General features: G+C 40.6%; 1 protein-coding gene across 2 annotated transcripts; it reads left to right on the top strand.

Moving 5' to 3' along the window:
* The first annotated feature begins 525 nt into the window (after positions 1–525).
* Positions 526–21,961, top strand: NXPE3 (neurexophilin and PC-esterase domain family member 3). 2 transcript variants are annotated; one of them, XM_039557812.1, is made up of 7 exons: positions 526–616; positions 1,753–1,802; positions 3,715–3,927; positions 11,015–11,775; positions 13,422–13,495; positions 16,495–16,701; positions 17,620–21,961. In XM_039557812.1, exons 3-7 carry the CDS (start codon positions 3,835–3,837, stop codon positions 18,168–18,170), a joined length of 1,686 nt encoding a protein of 561 aa, XP_039413746.1. In that variant the 5' UTR covers positions 526–616; positions 1,753–1,802; positions 3,715–3,834; the 3' UTR covers positions 18,171–21,961. The 2 variants fall into 2 exon arrangements, with proteins under 2 accessions (XP_039413746.1, XP_019139425.3); XM_019283880.3 differs by lacking the exon at positions 526–616 and adding an exon at positions 1,035–1,244.
* Positions 21,962–22,444: the final 483 nt, after the last annotated feature.

The following is a 22,444-nucleotide window of genomic DNA, read 5'->3' as shown; positions in this document are numbered from 1 at the left end:
AAAGCTCAGCGCTGACTGCACGCATGTTCTCATAAAGCATCTTAAGTCCTGCCTTCAATGCAGCTGCGTTTGCCCAGCGCTGCTGTGCTGGGCCGTGCCGGCTCCCCCCGCTTAGTCCCTGCAGCTGCTCCGTGGCCAGGCTCCCCTTTCACAACCTTCTCCCTGTCCAAAAGGCCGCCTCTCCTGCCCCCTGCTCCGTGCGCCTCCAGGCTCGACAGCGTTTGAGCTACGATGGTTCGCGTCAGAGCCTTCTCTCTTGGCCGGGGCTGCGCCTGCGGACCCACGGTAATGCCACCCGGGCCACAGTGCCCAGCTCCGCGCCACCCTCTCCACATCCTGCTTTCCTTGGCTTCACCGGCGGTGGCTCAAAAATTACAGCGATGTTTTTGTTGGGGTTTGCGTCTGTTTTCACTGCCCCTTGCCAGCACAGAGGCTGCGGCAGCGGCCGCGGGAACAGAGCCGGTATCGGGGCGGGGCGGGAGGAGGCGCGGCGGCCGCCGCCGCTGTGTGGGGGGCGGGGAGGAAGGAGGGGCGGCGGGAGCCGTGCATTTACAGCGAGCGCCTCCGGGCCGGGGGCGAGGCCGCCGCCTGGCCCGGGGGAGCGCCGGGGGCTGCGGTGAGGGGGCGCGGGCGGCGCGGCCTGCGCGGCTTGCCGGGGAGCGGGTGGAACGCGGGGCGGCGGCGGGGCCGGGGCCGCTGAGGGAGGCCCGGGGCGGGAGGCGGGTGCGGGGTCCCGGGGTTGGCGGGTGCCCTGCTCGGATCCCCCGTCCCCGCGGGCCCGGCCCATCCGCCCGCAGGGCCGCCCTGCCCGCTCCGCTCGGATTTCAGCGCGGCTTCCTGCCGATCCAGGGGCTGCCTTGTGCCGCTCCTCAGAGATGCTGAAGCTGCCTTTTGCCGCTCCTCGGGGATGCCCACCCCGCGGCACCCTAAAAAGTACCTTTGAAGCAATAAAAGAGAGCTGTGCGGTTTGCATTGCCGGCAGCGGTGCTTCCTGCTTGCTGTCCCCGTCCCTGGCTCGTGGGTGCGTGTCCGGTCCCGTGTTCCTCGGCCGGGGCCGCCGCGGGGGCTGCGGCGCTGGCCCCGGAACGTCGTCGGGCTGGGGGGCTGCCAGCGCCCCGCGCCCTGGGGAGCAGGGCGGAATCTGCAAAAAACAGCAGCAAATCTGATTTTCCGTGCTGGCAGCCACGGGAGCATCAAGCCTCGAGCCCCTGTGCCCCAGTGACATGGTCTGGGCATCGCCAGAGGTAGCGGCTCCTCTGCCTTTGCGATTTGCAGGACAAAATTTGGAGCGGTTGCACTCACACCTGCTTGTGTATCGCTGCTGGCTTAGAGAGCTGTGGGGATGGGGGGCTGACAGTAACGGACACTTGAAAAAAACCCAAACCCACAATCCCGTAATGGAGCATGAGGCATAATTTAATGATGTGTTCATAAAAATGTCATTACATCGGTTTTTGTTTTTAACCTTGGGCAAAATGGGGCTTGTGATAACATGGAACAAAGCTGAGAGAAGTAATACTTAGCAGTAAATAGCAGAGAATTCAAAGGCATAGCATTGAAGTTTAAAAGAATCAAATACTTCAACAAAATCCCTGGTTTATTGTAGAAACAACAGTAATTTTACAAGTAAAAAGCATAACTGCCATTTTATTTTGTGCCACTGTAAGCAGACCACCAAGATATGAATTTTATTAAAAAATATTTGTGTGTGTTTCTATAGATAAATTTATTTTTTAATTTATTGTTTCCAAGGTTATCTGGCCTTTCATGTGGATGGCTTCAGAGAACATTTCAGGAGTAGGGTAAGAACCTAAGGCTTTTTGGTGTACTTACAGGCTTTCCTTATACAAGAAATGAACGGGATCAGTTGTTCAGGGGTGATGAAACTGGCAGTGTATTACGCCTTTAGCATAAAGAAAGCTCTAAACCTGTACATTTAAATGTTTTATGACTTGTGAGATTTACAGATGGAAAGTTTTGAATAAAAACACATGGAATAGTGTTTGTGGCCTTTTTAGGCATCTGAAATAACATTCTATTAATTTTCAGTGTCTTGTGCTTTTCAGTGATGGAAAGAATTCTCAGCAACACAAGTGAAAATTCTGTTTTTCACTCTTCCTCAAATGGGTAGATATGTCCTTAAATTAGCATTTTCATGTATTTAGGTATATTTATTGTCAATTTAGGACCCAAGCTGCTGTTTTATGCAAATTTCATATTAGTGCAGAACTGTTCCAACAAAGCTGCATTTTTGTGGCATTTTGATACTTTCACTTTAATGGATGTCCTGCTCTTTCAATGCTTGTTCAGTGGTCAGAAATACAATCTCTATAATTCTCAATTTGAAGCTATAATCTCTATAATCCTTGTAAAGCAATTTGATGTGTGGCCTATTTTGAGGCTGTCCTGGTTATAATGGTAATGTATTTCAGTTTTCTAGCCTATATTCGTTTGATAAATAATTTAATTAATTTTTATATTTAATGTATCATTACGCTTCATTTAATTTTACACAGCATTTTTCATATAGTCTTAAGATTATATGTACTATGTATTTATACTATCTTAATAGTATAAATTCTCAGTTATACTATTTATAGAAAGTTATACAAAGTTTATATAATCATTTGATTATGTTGTTGCACTTGGTGGATGGTTGTATGAGTAATGCTGCTTTGAGAATACTAGGTTTGGAGAGATTGGTGTCTTTTGACTGTCTCTCCTTGCCATCTGTTTTCTGTTTCCAAGTTTAGAGTTTCTGCATGAACAGTACCCTTTTTGCTTGCAAAATGACTGCATCAAAATTGTCCTCCTCAGAAAGAAAGGAAGGTTTAAGAGTCATTCTGAGCAAGCATTAAGTTGTGGAAACTGAATCAGTGGTGTTAAGTCTGTGATTTTATAGCAGATCGGCTGTCAAGCAACCTTAAAGGAATAATATTTTATGGAAGTTAAAATTTATGAAAGACAATACTATTATTAGATTAAAAAAAACCCAGAAACACAAAACCCAAACACACCCAGAAGTTTATTTTTTAAAAATTTTTAGAGCTGCGTATGAGTACCTGAGGTAAAAGGAATGATAAAACAGCAAAAGAGGGAAGATGTAATGTAATGTTACAGGTGATGTGTGAAGTTAAATTTTGGTGCTTTCAAGTCTCTTAGATAGCTCCTCTTTAATGCTACAGTTGATTTATTTTTCCCCTCTTCCCAAGCAGAAAACTGGAGGAAATATCTTTTACCTTGCTTATCCAAACTTGTTTCAGACTTAGTCTTTAATAACAACTTACTGGAATGTGTAAACAGGTAAATGGGAGATGTCTAAACCCACAAGTTTCTGCTATAAGTCTCAGTCTTGTGATGTCTGGATGGTGGTGATGTTGTATAACAGATAAAGAGGGTAGTGGTGATTTGTTTTGGTTTTTTTGATTGCCAGACTGAAATCTTGCACTCTTCTTTTGCCTTTTTTTTGGTATCAACTAGGGGTGACACCAGCTTTATGATAAGGGTTTGCTCTGACATGTCCAAGAGAATTATGTAATGTGACAGATAATGCTGCTCAGATGAGTTCCACAAAATGAATCTGTGTTGACAGTTCTGTTGTACTAGTTATTGCCCTGCAAACTCCCACCATTTGTAAGCTTTCAGTGTAAAACTTGACTTCAGTTCTGGTAACATTTTGGGGACTTAATACAGTTTTTGCAAATGCACTTGCAGGAATGAAGTGGAAGTTAACTGAATTCTCTTGTGCTTTGCTGAGACGAAATGACATTCATGTTTGTGGTGAATGGAAGTCATGGCAACGTCTAACATGGGAGGGAAAGACTCGACTGGACCATGTGGCGTGACTCATTCAGACTGCAGCTCTTCTGCCTGCTTATGGCAGTGCTGGCTGTTGTGGTGCTGGTCCATAATTTTTTTCAGTTAGAGGTAAGTAGAGCCTGTTTCTTCTCCAAGATGGCTTGAGCAACATTATTAACTTTTGTATGTAAGGTTAGGGTTGTACCTGACTGACGGCATTTAGGCATAAATTGGAATCACAGAAAATTCATAGTGAAAGGGATGTCTGGAGGTATTTAATCCAGCACCTTCTCCAAAGGACTGACGTCAGGGTTAGCTTGGATTGCAACAGGGTATTTTCACTTTTGACAATATTCAAGGACACTCAGATTTCACAACCTACCCCGGCAGTCTGTTGCAAAGCTGCATCCCTCTTACAGGGAAGAATATGTGCCTTATGTGCAACAGGAAGTTGCCTCTTATCCTGTTGGAGTGTACTTTAGTTCCTCTGTAACTCCCCTGTAGGTTGTGAAAGACTGCAGTTAGATCCCCTCGGTCTTCTCCAGATTTAAAAAAAGAAGGTTTGGTTCCCTTAGTGTCATTCCAGTTCCCTAATCATCTCAGGGGTTCTTAATTGGTCTTGCCAGTTTTACTCTGGTGTGGGTTGTCAAAAAACCAGACACAATGTTCTAGGTCTGACTTCACCATGGTCAGGTTGAGGAGAACTATAACTTTGCTCAATCAGCTGATTAGGATCTTGTTAATTTCTTGCCACAATGCTGTGCTGCTGACACATGGTGAGTTTGCTGTCTCCTGGAATCCCTGCAGAGCTGTTAGCTGGCTTGTTCATCTCTGGCCTGTACTGATGCAATTTTTATTTGCCTTTCCCTTTTTCCCTCTGCAATGCCTGTCTTGCATATTTCTTCATTTTACTTATCACTTTAGTGCAGAGGTACTTTGAAACTGCTTAGTCAGTAACCCCAGATTAAAGTCAAGGTAGATGAGGATCTGTCTTTGGGAGCCCTGGAGGCTAACCCTGCCCATTGGCTGCCTGCCTGACTGGGCATTCCAGTGCTCTGCATTTGGTGGATGAACATTGTAATTCTTAGCCTAACACCTCCTTAAATTATAGCTGTCCTTTGTGCATGGGAGCCAGTCAGTAATTGCTTTATGCTTCTAAGTTGTGTATATGATGCTTGCAGAATCTTCCTGCCTCCTGGCTAGTGATGCCCAAATGAAATTATCCAAAAGAGGGGCTGTAAAACCCCCTCACCCCACAAAAAATACAGTTGAATTGGAAGAGGATCACATAAGGGTAAGGAAAATGTTTGAGAAGTCTAAAATCACAAGTGACTCAGGATCAATAACTGAAGAATGAACATTCATTACCTATTCCAGTACTAGTGGACACATTAAATAAAAACTGCAGATACTGATTTTAAAGGAAGCAGGGATGTTCTTTCATGGATTGCAGAAAAGCTGCAGAAGTCCTTGCAGTAAGACTTTGTAGTTACTAAAAGCATATATTAAAAAAATCTGGATGAATGCACAGAAGAAAAATCCATTACCAGAGACTAGATCTTAAAGAGGTCTACCCTAGTGTTTAAGAAGTCTAAACCATAAAGTGCTAGAAACTGTGTTAAGTCTACAGGAGGAAATAGCACAACATATTTGGTCTGTTTTCTTTTCCCACATCTCTGCTGTTGGAAACTATTGGCAATCAAAATACTGTTTGATGGATTTTTGGTTCAAGTTAGCATGATCCATTTTGTGTTACATGGGAGGTAGCTCTTGTTTTTTCTTTCTGTGGTTTTATTTTGTTTTGGTTTTTGACCTAGGATGTTGCCTGAGGACTGCTGATATTTAGAATCTTAAACTGTTTTCTTTTCATTTGAAGATTACTTTTCTTTAAGAAAAGAGCTCTGGCAGTGCTTTGAGAGTGAAATGGAAAATGCGGGTTGGGTGCTCGCTCTGTGCTTTTTCGTGCCACTGTCCATGATAAGTGTCTTTGTGGCTTTGTTGCCCTTTACATATCTGCTATTCTAAACTCAGTTAAGTATTGTGTTGCTGGTAAATCTTTACGCTGTAACATGCAACTCTAACCTCTTCTGTTGTCTTGACTTTTCTGAATGGACCTGCTCCTGTATTTGTCTCTGTCTTGGCTCAGTTTCCCAGGCAGTCTAGTATAGGCATTTAGGCTGATTCTTTTCAGTCAGAGATCAAAGCCAGAAAAAAATCTTTCAAAGCTTTCACAGAATATCTGTAACCAAATCTGTTCAGGCTCTGGAAGGAGAGCTTATCGTTGGTTACTGTTGAGAATATGTTTGTAAATGCATCAGACATACTTCTCATCCCCAAATCACCCAACCTGGCTGGCTAAAGCTCAAATCTAAGGCAATTGTCAGCTACCCCCCACCTAGTCTCCCTTCTTTTTTGCTTTAGGGTTTTATACTTTTTCATGCTGGAATGTTTCCTCTTAATTTCTTAAGCTATTAATGATACCCTCTCAGCAGCCCTATCCATGTCAGAATTTTATTTTCCTTACCTTGTGTTTAAAAAAACCCCAAACAAACAAACATTTGATACCCAGCTCCTATTATTTACTTTGCTTTTTAGTATGGAATAACTACTCCCTTGAGGTCACATAGTTGATCATGTAGTACCAGAAGAAATGTGTTTTTATTTTATTATATTTTTTTTTCTGTGAACATAGCCAGACAGATAAAATGTACAATAATTTTTTGTGAAGTATTGGGATGTTGCCTAAACATCATGCCTTCAGGATACAGGAGAGTTTGTGTATTTGTACCAGTGGCCTTTAGAGTGACAGAACCACTTCAGGATTGGTTGTGAGCACTGTTTTATTTAAAAGCACCTAGAAGAGAGAGTGTATGGGGAGAGGGGAAGTTTCTTGCCAGGATGATGTATGAAATCAGACAGCTGAAACTGAACAAAAGAACTGTGTAACAAAGTTTTTATTTCTTGCTGCTAAATTGCAGGTGCCTACAAAAGATAACTTTATCTTATTCCAATTATTTCTGGAACATTTGACTGACAGGTGATGGCTTTTGAGGATTGGCTTTGACACTTAGAGTAGTTCAGCAGCCTCTCAGTGCTGTGAGATGGTAATGATAGAGAACTGATTTCATATCTGTCTTAGACAACAAATAAAGTACTTGGAGTGTAAAATCACTGAAAATGCGATGACTGACCTTTCAGGAATTGGTATTTGTTCAGTTTCAGATGTTGTCTGCTGGAACTTTTATTTCCCCACCATGCCTGTTGCCTGGGAATCTCCTGTGTTATTTCCTGCTCTAGTGACAGTGACTTAGGCAGGTTTGCAGCAGCTCTTTGGAATGTACCAGGCCAAGGCAGGAGTTAACAGTTGGTGGAAGATACTGGGCTTTGAGATGGAGTTCCACCTTTTCAGCAACAATTTCCATCAGCTACCTACATTATGGTGTTTAACTGAGGACAGGTGTTCATTGCAGATCTACCCAAGTACTCTGTGACTCCTTCTAGAATATCTTTGAGAGCATTATTGCCTGGGTTGATCTGTATGTTATATCTAATTTTTGCTTGGTTGGCAGTGAGAATGCCAAGAGCTGAGGAGATGGGCTGAAATTTCCATCAGTTATCTTAAAAATACAGCTTCCTTTTTTCCTTTTTATGACATCTCTAATGCAGGAACTGCTAGTGGATTTATTTGTGCTTTATTGACATGTAATCCCTTCTGTCCTGCCTGTGTTACTTGGCAGACATCCATTAAATTACTTTGTGGTCACATTTGGGTTCTGTCTAGCTTGAAAATGCAGGGAATTAAAAAAAAGTAATGATAGAAAAAAAAAACACAAAAGAGAAAAAATCAAACAAACTCCTCCTACACAAACAAAAACCCCTCAAACCCAACAAACAAATAAGTAAAGTCCCTTGGAAATTGCACTTAAAATACATGACACCTTGAATGGAGCATACCTGGAAATAAGCAAAGCAGGTGTTATCCAACATGGAGCCTGTAATGAAGAGTAAAAGAATCTGTTTCATAAAGGAAGAGCACTCTTGAGAAATCCTCTTTATCTGTTTTTATAAAGGAATTTTATTTAGTTTTGGCTACTAACTACAGCAGAAAGCCCTCAGTTCTGCACAGTTTCAGTATGACAACACAGAGGAGCCAGAGAGATTTGGAAATGCCAGGAGAGAGTAGGAAACAGAGTGTGGACAAACTAAGTTAATTATTTGCCTCAGGGCAGGCCTTGCCTATCCATAGGGGGAGGAGAACTTAAGTACTTGTTTGGAGCTGAGCCTGGGAAACACTTAAGAAAGGAAGATGGTTTGGAAAGCTTTTCTATTCCAGTCAAGGATCTTTGGTATATTAATTGACTCTGGAGCTTTTTCTGCCTCTCCTGGCAAAGGTAATCTCTGCAATATTTTCTCCTGTGAGTAGCATACATGGTGTAGCTTATTTTGACACATAAGCTTACAGTTCTGCAACAAAATGGTCCTGGTTGGGCTTGAGAGAGGGCTGTAAGGATGAACAAGGATGTTGGAGAAAGAATGGTCCTTCAGGATGTTGAAGAAGCTCTGCTTTTACCTTCATGGAGCTTCCCCCTCAGGCTCTTTGAAGAGAGTTTGAGAAAATATTTGTGGTATGATCTGTTCTGTTTAATGGGTCATAACCTGGAGATGTTGAAGTAGCAGTGCTTGTCCTTGTTATCAGCTGCATACAAGTGAAGAGCTTTGGCCTTGTGCTCTGCTAAAAATCTGTGTAGCTGGACTGACTTGGAGATATTGAGCCACGTTCTGTTTTCTGAATGAGTTTGTTGGTTTGGGTGTTCTCTGCACCCTTTCCCACTGAAGGATATAGGTATGCCCCTGGAAAGACTTCAGAAAGCCTAGCTAGGCCAGAAATGGCATCTTCTACATCTCTGACAGAAAGACTGGGTTAAAAACCCAGAGGAAATTTATAGAAGATTAAAAATAGGGATATGTCAGTCTTTAAGCTGTCTTAGATAGCCATTTCTCTTCTTAATTTGAAAGGGTTTCTTTTCCCCATGTCCCCCAGCCTGAAGTACCAACCATTGAAGAACCAACTGAAAAATAGAAACTTTCTCTTGGGAACTTACACTGAAAACAGCAATTAATTATACATACATATTCTCCCTTTCCACCCCCCTTTAGGAAAATGCTTAAATATTTTTGCTGAGACATTGTTACCAGCTTATTGGATGCATCAAAATACATAGCTAACTTTTAAAAATATTTCCATACAGTATTTTCTCTGTGTATATATATATATATGTATGCATGAGCAAGTGAAGGGAAGAAGTTGTGAAGGTATCCAAAAACAGAAACTTGGCTTAATTCAAGAATGCATGTAGGCAAGATTTAAAGTAGAACTGTGCCTGAGTTTCACTCTCAGCTTTGGCTCAAATTTACTGGATTTATAAAAATAATGTGTGGCGTACATCTGCAGATTTGCTTGCTGTGGTGGAAAACAAAAATAATTATGAATTATCTCAGATGGCCTTCAGGGAAAATTTATTAAAACCTGGGTGGGAATATAAAACAGAAGCAAAAGCTTCCATTGTGATGTTAACATCTGGTGTATAGATGGGTATGTGTCAATTTACATTTTAGAGCTACAATGTAGCAATTCACAGTTTCAAGTTTTATAGTTAATTTGGATATCAAACAAAGAAGATTTTGTGTATCCATCCTACATCCTAATGTACTCATCCTCTTACTCTTAAGCTGATCAAAACCAGCTTCTTATGTTACAGACTTCAAAAGCCTATCTGTTTCTATTGCTTGTCAGGTTTACCTCTCTTCTAAAAAATATGTTGAATCTCAGGGTGGTTCAAATGATTTTAATACACTGGTGATATTTCCATGGACTAAAAAAGGTATATAACAATGAATAAGGCTTTAATATGAGTGCTGTGACTTTTAGTACATTGATGAGCAGTTAGTTATGGAGGAAGTAAATGGGAAACACTGGGGTATTGGTAAGTACAATGATATTTTAAAAGATTTAAAATAATGTAGTTTGAATTTTTTAGCAATCTTTCAAATCTAAACTACTATATCATCTGATGCTATGTGAATGGTATAATTTTAATCTTTGTTTGAAAAACAATTTTCCTTCTTTATGAAATAGAAGTATGGATAAGTTCTACTATATATACCTGATAATTAATTGCTCATTAACTGCTGAGTTTGTGTGTATTTGAAGGGTATGTTTGGATTTGCTGATGAGAAGTCTCATGGGTAGCTCTGGAGTCTTAGGCTGTGCTATTTTTAAAATTGTCCTAATACAAACCTGCAAAATTATGTGATGTCATAAAGAAGGTGGTATCTGCAGTCATTTGCATGAAAATACAGTTTTGGACACTGATGTCAAGTTGCAGCAGAAGCCCCCTCTCTTAGTCTAGCATTGTATTTAACTATTTTCATTTTTAAACTCTTGTGTGGATTAGGGGATTCTTTGCTTGCTTCTTGTTTGGTGCTAGAAACAGCTGTATATAGATTTTAAAATCTTATAAATAAACAAACAGGTTTTTTGCCTGTTTAGTCCTAGCTTGTCCTACACTATTCTACTTGCCAACTGGCTCATGAATTCATTGTCCCAGAAGGCTTGGGCTTTTGTTCTTTTATTTCTTTCAATGTGCACATTACAGGGAAACATGCATTTCAGATAATTAGCCAAGAAGTGGTGTGAGTGTGACCAGATAAATGACTGCAGCTGCTACATGCAGCAGACTTCTCTGGAAGGCGTGTGCAGGGGGTGCCTCGGCTTCATCGGCAGCGCAGCATCTCAAAGAAACCCTATTTCCTTGCATTACATTGGGCAGCTATCAGACCTCATGATGCTCCAAGGCTAAAATGTTACTGCAGAAGAAAGTAAAACACGAGTTATAACTTAATCATCCAACCTTTTTTTTCACATGGCTGATATTTAGAGAATATACTGGTAGCTGAAATACTGCCATACATTGGATGCGATCTATTTAAATGCTTGCTTGCCAAAGCAGGGTAACCACAGGTTGCCCACCTGTTTCCTTAGAAATCCCATGATCAAAGTAATAGATTTGAGTCTTCTAGTGAAGTTGCTTCATTTGGTCAGCTTCAAAGCTGTGTAAAGCAAAGCCCAGTTCTTGGGATCATTTGCTGACAAAGCATCCATTATTCACTGTGTTTCATTTCATAGCACAGCTTCAGGTAATCTTTTTCTCCCCAGCACCTGGATGATGACACAGTTTCAGGATCGAATTGGATAACAGAAAACAATGTCCAGCATTCTCTGTCACAGACAACCAAAACTACCAGGAAGCCTTACTGTGGGTACGCGCAGCAGATCTTGTCCAAAAGGGAACAAGCGGAGGAGGAATCGTTGCTTGCTGCAATACAGTGGCCAAAGCCCCCTGATGGCAAAATCGCCTTTGCACAAAGCACTGATCCCACACACAGTGACTTTGTGATTGTGACACCCAGCAGGTTCTTCAAGGTGGGTGACCAGTTAGAGGTACTCGTTCGTATGAAGGATTTCCAAGGAAAACCCAAGCAGTATGGTGGAGACTATTTACAGGCACGAATTCACTCTCCTGTGCTGAAAGCTGGAGCAGCAGGAAGGGTTGTAGATTGCCATAATGGCCTTTACAAAGTCTTCTTTACCTTGCTTTGGCCAGGAGAGGTCAAAGTTTCTGTGTCACTTGTCCATCCGAGTGAAGCAGTCCAAGTCCTCCTGCATTTACGAGAGGAAAGGCCGGACAGAGTCTATTTCAAAAGCTCTTTCAAGTCTGGGAGGTATTCAGAAACTACAGAGTGCAACGTTTGCTTGCCTGGAGGTCTCCCAGTCTGTAACTTCACAGATCTCTACACGGGTGAGCCATGGTTCTGTTACAAGCCTCGAAAGCTGTCCTGTGCCAGCCGAATCAGCCATGCCAAAGGTGGATATCTGAAAGGTCTTCTGACACAAGAGGAAAGCCTCTTTTTCCAAAGGTTTGTATGTTGTTGAATTTATATATACTCAGTCAAGTTGTTTTGTTTGGGTTTTTTTTGTACAAACTTTAGCCTGTTGCTTAAATATGACACATTGCCTTAGAGGAGGAGTGTATCTGCAGGACCAGGTGTTTGATGTTAGTTGTTGAATAGTCTGTTCCCCTCCATTCAGCTGTGCAAGAATCTTAGACAGCAATCTTAAAGAAACTTGGCATGTAGTTCTCTTTCTGTGCTTTGAATTCAACCCTACTGAATTTTACAAGAGCATGCTGTCTAAATCTCGTGGTGGTTTGGGGGACTGTTTTCTTCTTTTCTGTTTCCATACCTACACTTGCAATATCAATAACAATGCTTTGAGAAGTATTTTTGGCCAAATCTAAACTACCTAGAAAGGGCCTGTGTTTTAGGCTTATTTTTACAGAAATTAGCAACTGATTTTGTCCTCATTAAAAGTCATCTTAAATGTGATGCAGTGTGTTCCTCGTTGCTCAGTATGACTTTCAAATCTTAGAAACAGTTTTAAGTCAGTCATAAAGAAAACACCTGGTAGAACAAATTGCTGAGCAATACCCATGCAAGTGGAAATGATCTGTGCATGCTATTTCAAGTGTCAAACGAAATTAGTTTCACAGTCATATTTTATGTCTGCATTCAGCATTTTAAAAAAACTCAAACCATCTCTTAGTGCCTGGGTAGGTGTGACAGAACTGCTTCTGTATGAAATGGCACAGCTGAATTTAGATAAAGTTAGTTACTGTGTAGTTTCAGAGTTGTGGTTGTAGGCTACTGCCTTGCTCTCCAACAAATGTGTTGAAGGAAAGTCTTTTGGCAGTATGTTCACTTGAGGCCTAAATTGGGAAAGATTTTGGAGTAGCGGCTCCAAATAGTTTAATTAGGAAAGCATGTGTGCATGGTTATAACCAAGACCAGGAATAAAAGTAAGCACCAGTGTAATTTATTTTGGCTCTTCCTTATCAATTTTGTAAGTGGGTCTTTTGGCTTTCTGTGTCTCTGGTAGTTCACCTGTAAAATGTAGCTTATATTTATTGGTGATGTTTCCATATGGGAATGGGAAAGGTCTTTTTCTTGGTTTTGTTTTGATTGTTTATTTGTTTGTTTCATTCGGCTCTGAAATCCTTTACCAAAGGGGCTTACAGAAATTCCAAATAATTTATTTCTTAAATGGTGGAAAAAAATAAATAGACAAGGATTCTCTTCAAAACAGTAGCAAAAGACAGAACAAGAGCTTAGTATTAATGAGCTGGGAGCTGTTGCTGCTGCCACGTACCCTTGGTTTGTCACCACACGTTCTGCAATCTGGGAACATCTTTGTGGCTAATCCCCAAAAGCTTCTTGCACACCTCTGATTGCTTGATGGCTTTATTGAGATTTGTGTCGGTGCAAGTGTGCACAAGAGTTGTGTCAGTGCCATGAAATTTTGAATTTGGATTCGGAATAGTGATGGTGGTCTTGAGGAAGTTAATGTGGAATGAATTCAGCTATAGGAAGTAGGCTAAACTTAGAGTAAAAAATTCATAGTACTGTGTGCTTATTTGAAGTGAATTAAGAAAAAAAATGAGATTAATATTACCTTTGAATTTTACAGTAAATTTTACAACTGTTGCTGTGTTCATTTTTTGTTCAAGTGACGTGAATATCAAAAGGCCGATACTCTCCAGTGGACCTGATTCAGTCATTGTAAAGCCCAAGGCATTTACAGGTAAAGTGAGCTGCAAAAGATTCTTGTTTGTAATTCATAATTAAATTTATAGAAAGGAAAACAGGCATCAAATAATAACAATTCATTTGTTTTCTTAGTATGGCGTAAAAATCAATATCAGATTTGCACTGAGACAATGAAGGCTTTTGGGTGTTAACTGTAATACAAGTTCAGAAATAATGAAAATTTTTTTCTAAAATTACATACATAAATGGAATTTTTAGCAAAAGTAAATCAAAAGAAGAGTGAAGTTTGTTCTCTTGCCAAAAATGTCTTTTTTTTCCCCTAGCATTTACTCACACTAAAATGTCTTAGAGTAACTGCTTACCAAACTCTCAATCTAATGAAAACAGCTGTGTGGTGTTTCTAAATTTCTTTCTTTGTTAAGGATGTTGTCTAACAGATTTTGATAACTTGCATTCAGGTATTACTATAATTTGTGTTACCACAGGATGTCAGAACCTACAGTTCTGGACCAGAACTTAATTATTCTGTGCCTTTCTAAGAACAGAGCAAAGACAGTCTGTACTAAAATAAACTTAGAGGTTTTATCTCATTCATATCCAAATGCAAGCTCTTTATGCTTCTAAAAAGTCTGCACAAAATGTGATACACAGAGAATTATTTCTTAAATGAAAAGTTTTAATATTTTTTTTCATAAGGTTATAGGAGACTTTTAAGGTAGAGTTACTGACCTGACTAATAGTCTGAACAGAAAGCAACTTAAAGCATTTCTTGCTTTAAGTTTTACAGTTCTGCTACTAGGCTAGCAGCATTTTACCTCCTGCCCCTTTTCTTTCTCTAGGTCCTTTAGGTGATGTGTTTTTGCTGCTTTTTCAATCTTGTATATTGCCTGACAGAAACGGCTGCAAATTCAAAATTTGATTGTCACCCTTCTTCCAGGAGCTATGAATGATCAAAACCTGCCTACATGTCCTGAGGATTAATGCTGGGTTAAAAATGGTTGATAGGAATAGCACATTTCCTCAGGGAAATTCCTTCCATGTACAGCAGTCTCTGAATAAATAAACTGAACTCTTTGGTATGATGCTTGTGAATGTGGGGATTTGCTAGGATTGATGGTACACACAAACTCATTGTTCTGCTGTTGTTCTTTTTGTACATGTTTTTTTGTGGGGTTGTAAATGTAGATCAAGTTTTAAAATTTTTCTGAAATACAAGTTTTTATTTCTATGCTTGGTTTATAACTTCATATTGGAGCTTTTACTCTCTTTTATAGAATCTCAAAGTAAAGGCTTGCTGAATTTCTGAATTCTGGGCCAAAACTGGTACAACACTATGCACAGACTTGAAATGCTGATTTACTGTGGGGCACCCAAAAGTTGGTTTAGTACCATTGTTACATATATATATGTGTGTGTATGTGTAGACAAAGCGTCCATTTAAAAGGCAAAAAATGGAATTGCTTTTACATCAAACCTTAGAATCAAACAAACTCAAGTTGTGAATTCACATTATGAATTAGTCTTTAACTGCATGACCATGTGAAGGCTTTTTTTTCCCTTTCTCTGTGGGATTCCTGTATATAAATATTGGATGAGTCTACATTATTAGTTGGGATTTTTTTTCTTCCTTCATTGTCCCTGCTGTCAGATTTAAAGAATCATCCAGAGATAAAATTTTCTGATGGCTTTTTTCTGTGGTAATTGTGATTATATTATTTGTGTTACGTAAACATAATAGTAGTTTGTTTTTTACAGTGTGCCTGTGAGCTCTAAGGAGGTTAACATCCTCTAACCTCTAAGGTTAACATCTACTAATGCAACATGCAGAGGATATTGAATAGAAAAAGAGCAATAAAAAATGCTTGTTAGGAAAGATGTTTATGGTTGGCTCTATCTGTGTTATAATGAAGCATCTATCAGAGGATGCTTTTGGGCCCTGGAATTCCAGTGCTTGTACTTTTACATCATTAGAACAGTCCCTGGCATGATTTTGGCCATGGCAATGTGTGCTTTATCAAACAGCTGTAAGTTATGACAGGGCATGGACTGCTCTTAGCAGTCTCCACACCAAGGTGAGTAGAATTGTTTAAACAGCTGGAAGTGTCTGCTCCATGCAGCTGGTGTTTGTGCTGGGGAAGATCTCCCTGCTTGTTCAGCTGAGGTATTTGAATATACAAGTGGCAAAGGAGGAACTTGAAACAACCTCAGGGAAGTTTGATATCACTCTGCTTACTAAGAGAAATATGGCAATATTTGGCTGACATAACCAGGAAATGCAGTTTCTCTTCCTGTAATCTCCTCTAATCCTGATACCTTTGTTTGAAAGGTATCGCTCAACTTCTGCAAGTTAAAAAGGCATCCTATGGAACAGAGCTTCCCTGGTGTGTAGTTGCTCCTCAGGCAGTAAATGGGGAGGGGGCTAGATAGCAGAGAGAAAGTATAAAATCCATGGAATTAGAGACTCTCATAATTATCATAGTCAAATGGCACATATAACATTTTTGGTCGTAGCTTTAATTCTGGCATTTTTGGGGTTTGGAGGCCTTATGGTTCAGACTTCACTCTTCCACAGGAGGAGTTTTTTGCGGGTTTGTTTTGGTTTGTTTGGGGTTTTTGGTGGGTTCGTGTTGGGTTTTTTGTACGTTTCCCTGAGTGTTGCCGGGTTGTCCCGTGGGGTCGGTGTCCCCGCCGAGCAGCGCTGCCGTGCGCAGGCCGGGCGCTGGAGGGCAGCAGTGCCCTACGGCACGGAGCCGCCGCGCTGGGATCCGCGCCGGGACGGGGAAGATGCTCCGCTGGTCTCCCTGCCTCCACTCCTCTCTGCCTGGACTAACACCCACCATTGAGCACTTCTAGCTCAGGGTGAAAGGCGTCAGATACTTTTTTACATTAGCGGTAGAGATACTGTTTAATTTAAATCAAATTAGGCTATATTCGGCCACCCAGCTCTTGTCAGCAGTCACTGACTATTTGTCCAAGAAGATTATGGAGGCTGCTTTTGTTGCATGTTAATTTCAAGGGATTTTTCTCTTCCAGATTCGAGCAGTATGGACAGAGCTGAAGATCCCACAGCTTCCCCTTCTGGTTATTATTATGAAGACCAGTGGAGGTCCAGAACACACTGGATCCATAATTTTAACAAATCAGATGATATAACTGAGTGCTTACAAGGAAAAGTAATCCACTTGTTTGGAGACTCTACAATAAGGCAGTGGTTTGAATATCTGACAACTTTTGTTCCAGGTAATTTTTTTTTTGGCTTTGTCCTTAAAGACCTTTGCAAAGCTTTATTTCTCACATCTCAGACACAGAGCTGATTTTACTAAGTGACAGGGACAAAACAAAGGAAGAGGAAAGACAGAACCTCATCAGAAGCCGTGACAGTTAGTCAAATGTTTGAGCAGACACTGTAAACCTTGTAAATGGGGCCACCAGATATCTGCAAAGTTTTCCTTGTAACAGGACTGCTGCTGTGGCTGTGAGTTAAGGTGGCCCTCCTGGGAGTCACGGCAGGAGGTCACTTGGGTTGCCTTTTTAAAGCATTACAGCATCCCAGTCACAGGAGAGATTTTGGAATGAAGTAAAAAATGACCTCCATTACTGTTCATAGGTTTTTGGGCCCTTTTCCTTATTTAAGTTACTTAAATAGCAATAGCAGAATTTCAGTACCCACTTAAATAGTCCTGCCTCCCTCATCCCTTTCCCCTGAAGCACTTCAGTTGTGTTGGAATACAGACTTTGAGCCCCCTTAATTCCTACAACTTGAAGTAATCTTTAAATTTAATGGAGTCCTAAGGTTGCTAGAAGGGTTCTGGTGAACCCTGGATTCAGAGGGCAATAATGACTATTTGGAAAATTTCTTTTTTACAAGAGAGAAGGAAATAGTTTGGGAAGCTTGGAAAAGGCATTGACAGCCTTATGAAGGCCAAATGTGCTGTCCTGCAGATTTCAACACCCATAAACTCGAGTCAACACCCATAAAGTTGAGTCATAAACTCGACTCTGAAAAATTATATTTACCTTGGGTTTAATTTTAGAGTTCTTAGAATTATGTTCAGATTTCGTCATCTTCTCCTGCGGTTGCCCTGGGGTCCAAGCATCTTGTTGATAGTTTGAAGTTCTTGTGCCATCTTTCAGTAACGCTTGCTCTTGGCCTTTCAGATCTAGTGGAATTTAACCTGGGGAGTCCTAAGAACGTGGGCCCTTTCATGTCTGTGGACCTGAAGCACAACATCCTGCTGAAGTTCCGCTGCCACGGGCCGCCCATCCGCTTCTCGACGGTGTTCAGCAGCGAGCTGCGCTACATCGCCAACGAGCTCAACGGCATCGTGGGTGGCAGGAACACCGTCATAGCCATAACCATCTGGTCCCACTTCAGCACCTTCCCCGTGGAAGTGTACATCCGGCGGCTCAGGAACATCCGCAGAGCCGTTATTCAGCTGCTGGACCGCAGCCCCAAGACTTTAATCGTCATCAGAACCGCCAATGTTCAGGAGCTTGGGCCAGAAGTGAGCCTCTTCAACAGTGATTGGTATTCCTTTCAGCTTGATTCTGTCATGAGGAAAATGTTCTCAGGAATTGCTGTGCACTTTGTGGATGCTTGGGAGATGTCTGTGGCTCATTACTTGCCACATAACCTGCACCCTAATGAAATAATTGTTAAGAATCAAATAGATGCATTTTTATCTTATGTGTGCCCTCTGCAAACTTAGCACAAATGGGTATCCCTTTGTCGTCTTTTGCTGCAGCTGAAGTACAGTTGCTCTTTTGAGCTATGGAATGATGCTGGATGATATGGAGGAAGTCTGGGTACTGTACTTGCATGTAGTGTAAGTAGGGTGGCCTTAACTCTGGGTAGCTGTGAAGGGTGGTAAAGAGGAGTTGACTGTTCAGGCCATATCATTGTGCAAGGTTGATTCCTTCAAGCTTATCATTCATACCTGAGATTATTAGAGAGCACCTTAAATTAAATTGGCAGGATTCAATAAGAAACTGTTTGGGTTATTAGCTTTACTAGTTGTCTGCACTGTACACCTAATTTAATCCATATGACACTGATTCTGTTGCCAGGGTCTCGTTGCTCAGAACAGTGTGTGAAACCTGGGAAGGACTTTGGCAATGGTCTTTCTCTCAGCATTCCAGAGCTTAAGGGATGTCTCTTCCAGTTGAGTGTCAGAGAAGCACAGTGTCTGTTCTTGTTTCAAAGTCCTTATTAGAAACATGAAGGGAGTGTACCAAAGTCACCAATAAGGAAGCACAACCACAATATCTGTAGAATTTAGGCATGGAGAATTTGCTGAAATTTATTTGAGCACACTAGTTAGGCACCTTTGTTGTTTACAGTTGGCTGCTAAATAGTCAAATAGCCAGTATTTTAGTTTTCCTTACTGTACTACTAAATTTCTTTTGAGCTGTGATACACTGTCTACTTCTTGATTTATCAGTAATGAGAATATGTGTGTTTTATGACCTCAGTGAAAACACAGTCTCAGGCAGTTTCTGCAAGTTCAAGTTGCAGGTTCGCCTACTTGAAGCTTAAAGCACTTGCCAATGAAAGTGTTTCATTTGCCAGTGAAGGTGTTTCCCTTCCCTGTGAGCTAAGGCTGTTCCATTATGCTCCTGCAAAGCCGGGCAGCTGACAGTGGCTCTGGTTCGTCCTTCATGCGCCGTGTCTGCACAGGGAGCCCAAGTGACCCGAGTGCCCTGGTGTACTTTGGCAGTGGTGGTCAAGGCCACGCTGTGAGTCCTCTTCAGGCTCTGGCAGTTCTGTCATTTATTCATGAGCTTGACTGCTGCCAGTCTGAAAGGTGGAAAGCCCCGCACCCAAAAGCCAAGTGTGCCCAGGGTTGCCTTCATACAGCTGCTTGGCCCAGACCCAGGTTTGCTGGGGTGATAGCTGGTGGCTCTCCAGCCTCCTGGCCTGGCATTTACTGCTGCTTATTTGATTGAGTCTGTCTGCAGTTTTAACTAGAAGCGCTTTGAAAACAGTTATTAAATTCCACTCCCAAATTAAACAGCAGAGGAGTATTCCACGTTGTCTTATTTTTGGTCCCACTCAGGCCAAAGCCAATCTTCACTGTCAATCACAATCTTCACTGGCTTATGTGTCAAAACAAAGTTGAATCTTTGTGAGCAAACTGAGAAGATTAATAAGGCAAATTGACAGGTTGCACGGAGTGAAATAATTGAAATATCTTTATGTTAGAAAAGTTTTACCCTTTGTTAAGTTTGCTGCTCTCTTAAGGAAGTTTGTACTTTTATTGACTGAGCCCCAAGAGAGGTAATGCTACCAGCTACAGCAACAGTGTTTCTGGTTGTGTTCATTTTAAAGGGCAACTGAGAAGTGTTTTAAAAACAAATATAAATTATTTTAGCATGTAAAAGGAGTCAGTACCACTCATCTATAAACTTACCAATTTAAAAACATTTAAACATGTCTGGAGGAATTGTGTACGCTGAAATAGCACCTATTCTTAGCTTTTCAAATCAGAATTAAAGAGGTCCGATTTGCTGGTTCCTACTGACAACTGCCTCACATAGCCTCTGCCCATACATTAGCTTTAGGTAACTATTTCTTACTTTAATATGGTAGTGGCAATTTATCCTCTGCCAAAAAAGAGGCCACACCAATTCAGGTCTGGGAAAGTAAACTACCACAATGGAAAATGACCTTTCATCTTTTTCAGGTGTGATTTTTAAAATAGGTAAACACTTTCATCCTGAATATCAACTCTATCCTAATAATGCTCATGGAAATAGGACTTCAGACTTTCACTTTGAAGGAAACTACTTATTTGTGGACTAACCATTAGGTTTAACTCATAAAGCCATATTGTGTGTGAAAATGTTGTGGCTGCATGTGTCTTCTCTGGGTGTTGTAGTGCTTGCCACTGCTCCTCAACAGCAGCTTTATATCACTGTTAGCTACCAAGCATAGAGAGAGGAGAAAATATTCTTTTGAGTGCTTTGACAGTTGAGGGAAAGAGGAAAGGACTGCTATTAGCAAAGGTGTCTAATTGCCTTCTGGTAGAACCTCATCCTTTAGATGAATTAGATTAAATTTTTAATAACAGATAAACTATTGGTAGTGAACTTCAGGGAAATTGCCAGTTGATTTGGAATGAGGATCAAGATTTCATTTCTTTGGGCTCTGAAATAGACAGGGAGGAGAAATGAAGAAACTGAGGGTTTACCCGTGTTTGGGGCACACTGTGCTTTTAGATGTCATTCTGGTGATCTATGAATGATTTTTCATTTCTATTCTCATCTTGTTACCATTGCACCAGTTGTGTATGTACAGTATATGCAAACATAGAAGCAATAAAATATTTTAAAATCTGTTTCTTTAAACTTCTAAATGGACTTTAATAGGGACTTAGGTTAAGAGGTTGGTTATTTTTGAAGTTACTTAATGTGAAACAGGACCGGAAAGGAATTTCTCAGCATCTATTAAGTGTCTTCCTCGACACATAAAAAGGTTTTTCAAAGCCCTGTCTTCCTGTTCATTTCATTTTCTTCCATTGAAAGGAAGAAATACTATTGTTTTTGCTATTTCCATTCTTGTACTGAAGATCACTTTGATTATTAATCTTTCAATACAGCTATTTTGTTACTTTTTAATTACTTTGTTCAAAATCCAGCTCTCTCAAATTCCAGTGGAAAAAAACCTACTTTTATTGTGTTTATTAGAAGATTCCAGAGTAATTTATTTATAAAATAAGTAAACTCCATTTTATGTATATTAGTGTTGCACTGTAATATTTTGAGAATCCTTTTTCTCATATATATCTTCTTAGGCTGATTTCTTCCTTCTAGGAATTTAATAAAAACATTCGTTGAATTGTTGATGAGAAGGGAGGATAGAAAGCAAACATTTCCCCTTTTTCAAGTTTTCAGTTGCTTCTAATTTCATCTGCAATGCAGCACTGCTTCATGAGATTTAAATCACCAATTTTCATTGTTTTACTTGTTAGAGGTAAGCAATTAAAAATGGGAACTTTGCTTACCACAAGTGTCTGTACAACTTTTTATGTACTACAGGTGACAATTTCATGTGTACATGACAAAAATGAAGGTTTGAAGTTGTCTTCTGGAAGGGTGGAGGATACTGGGATTTTACTTTGGTTCTGTTGCAGAAGTGGGGGTTAAAACATTCTTCCATTCATGACAGTTTAAGTAACAGCAAAAAGCTCCAGTCACAGATGTGTATTTCATTTATAAAGCTCTTACTCCTTAAGTCCAGATCATTTAATGTATATTTAAACTGTTTGGAAGGCTCTTACTCTCTGTTGGGAGCAGTGAAGAACTCTGTGTGTTAGAGAAGAACTTGTTTTCAAAGAACTTGTTTTTTTCTAATGTATGTATGTTATTGTAACGCTTACAATATGCAGAAGGCTCTACTGTCTTATTTCCTGATGTGATCAGAAAAACAATTTTAATAGCCAAAAATCTCAAAGAAGGAAAGGTTCCTAATAAAGAGGACAAGTTTACTTGAACTATTTAATTTGATTTAGTCTCAGTTTATCTTGTTTGCCATAACCCCACCTCCTTTATATTTCTATAGCTGCATAGTAGTTCCCTTGGATTTACCTATTACATTTTGTACTTTGTGTTGGGTAGGAGTTTCACATTATGGTTTATAGATTAAATTCACTCTAAGTGGGTTGTTTTTTTGTTTTTTTTTTTTGGTGATTTGTATTTGGAGAGGAGTGATCTGTGCCTGACATGAGACCTAGCACTGAGGCACACTGATGTTTCCCTCTGTTGGTGTATCAGGCCTGACATATAACAAAAGCTTGTACATAATCTAGGCTCTCTTCTTTGAGGGCTTTTACAGCCCAGCTGACCCACAGGAAATCCTTAAGCCACTTCATTTAAGAAAAACAGGCTGAAGAGCAGATGCAGCGTGGTCAGTGCTTCTCTATGTTATGAACAGCTTTTACTTAAGTAATGGAAGAAAAATTGAGGAGAGATGCGTCCTGTGAGT

Source organism: Corvus cornix, chromosome 1 (assembly GCF_000738735.6).
Source record: "Corvus cornix cornix isolate S_Up_H32 chromosome 1, ASM73873v5, whole genome shotgun sequence".
In the NCBI taxonomy this organism is placed as follows: Eukaryota; Metazoa; Chordata; class Aves; order Passeriformes; family Corvidae; genus Corvus; species Corvus cornix.
This window is presented reverse-complemented; position numbering and strand designations above follow the sequence as displayed.

Coding starts and splice junctions, on each gene's coding strand:
- NXPE3 (XM_039557812.1), top strand. CDS start 3,835: ATGTGGCGTGACTCATTCAGACTGCAGCTCTTCTGCCTGCTTATGGCA. Junction 3,928..11,014: donor ATAATTTTTTTCAGTTAGAG/GTAAGTAGAGCC, acceptor TTTTCTCCCCAG/CACCTGGATGATGACACAGT. Junction 16,702..17,619: donor TCTGACAACTTTTGTTCCAG/GTAATTTTTTTT, acceptor TTGGCCTTTCAG/ATCTAGTGGAATTTAACCTG.